The sequence below is a fragment of the Gregarina niphandrodes genome (genome assembly GCF_000223845.1).
Source record: "Gregarina niphandrodes unplaced genomic scaffold scaffold00001, whole genome shotgun sequence".
Taxonomy (NCBI): domain Eukaryota; phylum Apicomplexa; class Conoidasida; order Eugregarinorida; family Gregarinidae; genus Gregarina; species Gregarina niphandrodes.
This window is the reverse complement of record NW_011645773.1, coordinates 140,248-142,631: the sequence shown is the minus strand read 5'-3', so window position 1 is coordinate 142,631 and position 2,384 is coordinate 140,248. Positions and strand designations below refer to the sequence as shown.

Genomic DNA, 2,384 nt, shown 5'->3' with positions numbered 1-2,384 from the left:
CCTCTAACCCTACCCCCCCCCTCCCTTGACATTGCTTGTTTGTTTCAGTTATGGCAATTACCGTCACGACATCATAATCTGGAGAGGGTTATGCTATTTCTATTGCAACCAAGGTTAGATGTGAATGTTTCCAAAGACAAGAAACATCTTCTTAAAGCCCCCTTATGTATTCATCAAGCAACAGGCAAAGTCTGTTGTCCTATAGACATCAATATCATTGATCAATTTAATCCTGATACTGTTGTTACAATCAAGCAAATTATTTCAGATGAACCTAGTGCCATCCGAGATTTCAAGCAATATCAACAACGACTGGCAGCCATAAAGACTGACAGCCATGATGAGCAAACCAACCGAACGATCAAACCAACCGAACGATCAATAGTAGATAGAAGTATATGTGAAAAGAAATATATGTGATGCACTCGTGATGTAATAACCATAAGGCAGACGATCATTAGCAATGTGCGGCAGACGATCCAGACAATGGATCCTCCTCATTCATGGTTACCCGGATGCTCCACATATCCCTTCCACGTCTGCCTCCTCATCTGTTTCCTGGTCATATGAATCCGATTGCACTTGACTATTAATGCTAGATTGCACTTGACTATTGGCGGTATCAATGCTGGTAATATCGCTATCCAAATCACCTCGCCGTTGGGTCATGAGTTGATCATACATAACTCGAGAGGTGGTTCTTAGAGCAAGGTGTTGAATCATATCATTTGTAACTATGTCATCAAATGAAGGAAGATCTTCCGAATTAATTTCGTACCGGAATCGCTTCCAGAAAAACGACCTGATGGATTCGACATCTCTTTCGAACAGTTCCCTGGCGTGAGGATGGGCGACTGTGACAACTTGAGGGAAATCGATCATGGTAAGATCGACCTTAGCCTTGACCTTAGTCAGATCGAGAGTGTCTTGTATTCCTATACTTTCTGTTTCTGCTTCGTTGTGGTCCATACGTGTTCCCTGTCTTGATCCACGGTCTCTCGTGACAGAGACTAAGAGATTGAATTCGTTATAATCCCCGTGTACGAGTCCTAGAGATAGCATATCCACCAAACATTGGAATAGTCGTTGTAGAAGATCTTCCATGACTGTCTTATGAAGTTTCTTAACCTTATTAAGTATCAGGCCATCTGCGAATGTCATTATAATCATATGTCGGTTGTGGTCAATCGGCTTTGGTGTTGGTAATCCGTGTCCTCGAAGTTGTTTCATATACGTGAATTCTGTTTCCGCCGAAAGACATGACATATGTAGCCAGTTAACTTTATCCTCTCCAGGTTTCAGATAACCACGCTTACTCTTAGCTGACCGGAATGATGTCCGGCCTAAACGATGAATCTTGAGGCAGAAGGTCTTGTTTTTCAAACTGACGATGTGCACATCGGCCTCCTTTCCAACTCCAATTCGTGGACCCACAGACTCTATTATACCAGAGTGAATGAAAGCACGTAAGGCGATGTAATCAAACCCATTCCACGTCAATCTGTACCCCTCATATGCCGGCTTCCTCTCATACACTACCAGGTCATACTTCATCAAATGACCTAATACCTTGTGCAACCCTTCCGGCCTCAACCGAGCATAACGGGCCACCAATGACTTCGGCACATACTCATACTGCTCCTGACCTTTTTCCAAGGCAAACAGACACTTCCAGCTGTCACTGTCTACAAAAGGCAAAGTAGCCGCTATAAGCTGCATTTATTACTCCAATATTTCCCCCCCACTTCATTCATCCATTCGATGACACATCACGTTGACAAATCACACCGGCTGAGGGTAATTGTAGCAACGGCAACAGCATGCATCTTGACAAACAGACCGTACAATTCGTGTGAGCAGAGGGGCCGGAGTCCTCCAGCCAGCCTCCACCTCGGTTCAAAATAAATGCCGTCTGGTTTTGACATCCGGTACAAGGAATACTATGAGCTGGGCACAGTTATAGCATACGTTTCTGTCCACAACTCGCACCGGCATATACCATTTGACGAGCTCATCAACCGGCTGGGTGAGCAACTCTGCAAAAGTGAATGGGAGAATATAACGTATGCTGGCATCATTCCCGGAGTTGCGATTGTCCTAGATCTGCCCCACTACAATTTTGATTATTACTGTCCCTCTACCATCCTGAGATCTTGTGACCGTCTTCTGGCTGAGCTCTATCGCGGCGGCAAAGCTCAGTCAGGAGAATGTGAGAAAACTGCTGCAGGATACCCACCGCCAAGCGAGAGCGGTTTGCGATTCGCCTTGTTCGTCGCCAGCCTACAACGCGTGGTCTACGATGTTTGGGCTGACGCGTTTCCGCTACCACATATTACATACATTAAGTAAGGATGCATATCTGCACAAACGTGTGCACAAACGTG

At 45.1% G+C, this 2,384-nt stretch overlaps 3 protein-coding genes across 3 annotated transcripts; 2 read left to right on the top strand and 1 right to left on the bottom strand.

Annotated features, from left to right (window-relative positions):
- Nucleotides 1-90: 90 nt before the first annotated feature.
- On the top strand, nucleotides 91-420 carry GNI_002980 (DNA primase; the record flags this gene model as incomplete). The annotated part of the gene is made up of 1 exon (XM_011130199.1): nucleotides 91-420. One exon carries the CDS (start codon nucleotides 91-93, stop codon nucleotides 418-420), a length of 330 nt encoding a protein of 109 aa, XP_011128501.1.
- Nucleotides 421-507: 87 nt separating this feature from the next.
- GNI_002970 (RIO kinase family protein) lies at nucleotides 508-1,719 on the bottom strand (the record flags this gene model as incomplete). Its single annotated transcript, XM_011130198.1, has 1 exon — nucleotides 508-1,719. One exon carries the CDS (start codon nucleotides 1,717-1,719, stop codon nucleotides 508-510), a length of 1,212 nt encoding a protein of 403 aa, XP_011128500.1.
- A 186-nt stretch (nucleotides 1,720-1,905) lies between these two features.
- On the top strand, nucleotides 1,906-2,349 carry GNI_002960 (hypothetical protein; the record flags this gene model as incomplete). Its single annotated transcript, XM_011130197.1, has 1 exon — nucleotides 1,906-2,349. One exon carries the CDS (start codon nucleotides 1,906-1,908, stop codon nucleotides 2,347-2,349), a length of 444 nt encoding a protein of 147 aa, XP_011128499.1.
- Between the last annotated feature and the right edge of the window lie 35 nt (nucleotides 2,350-2,384).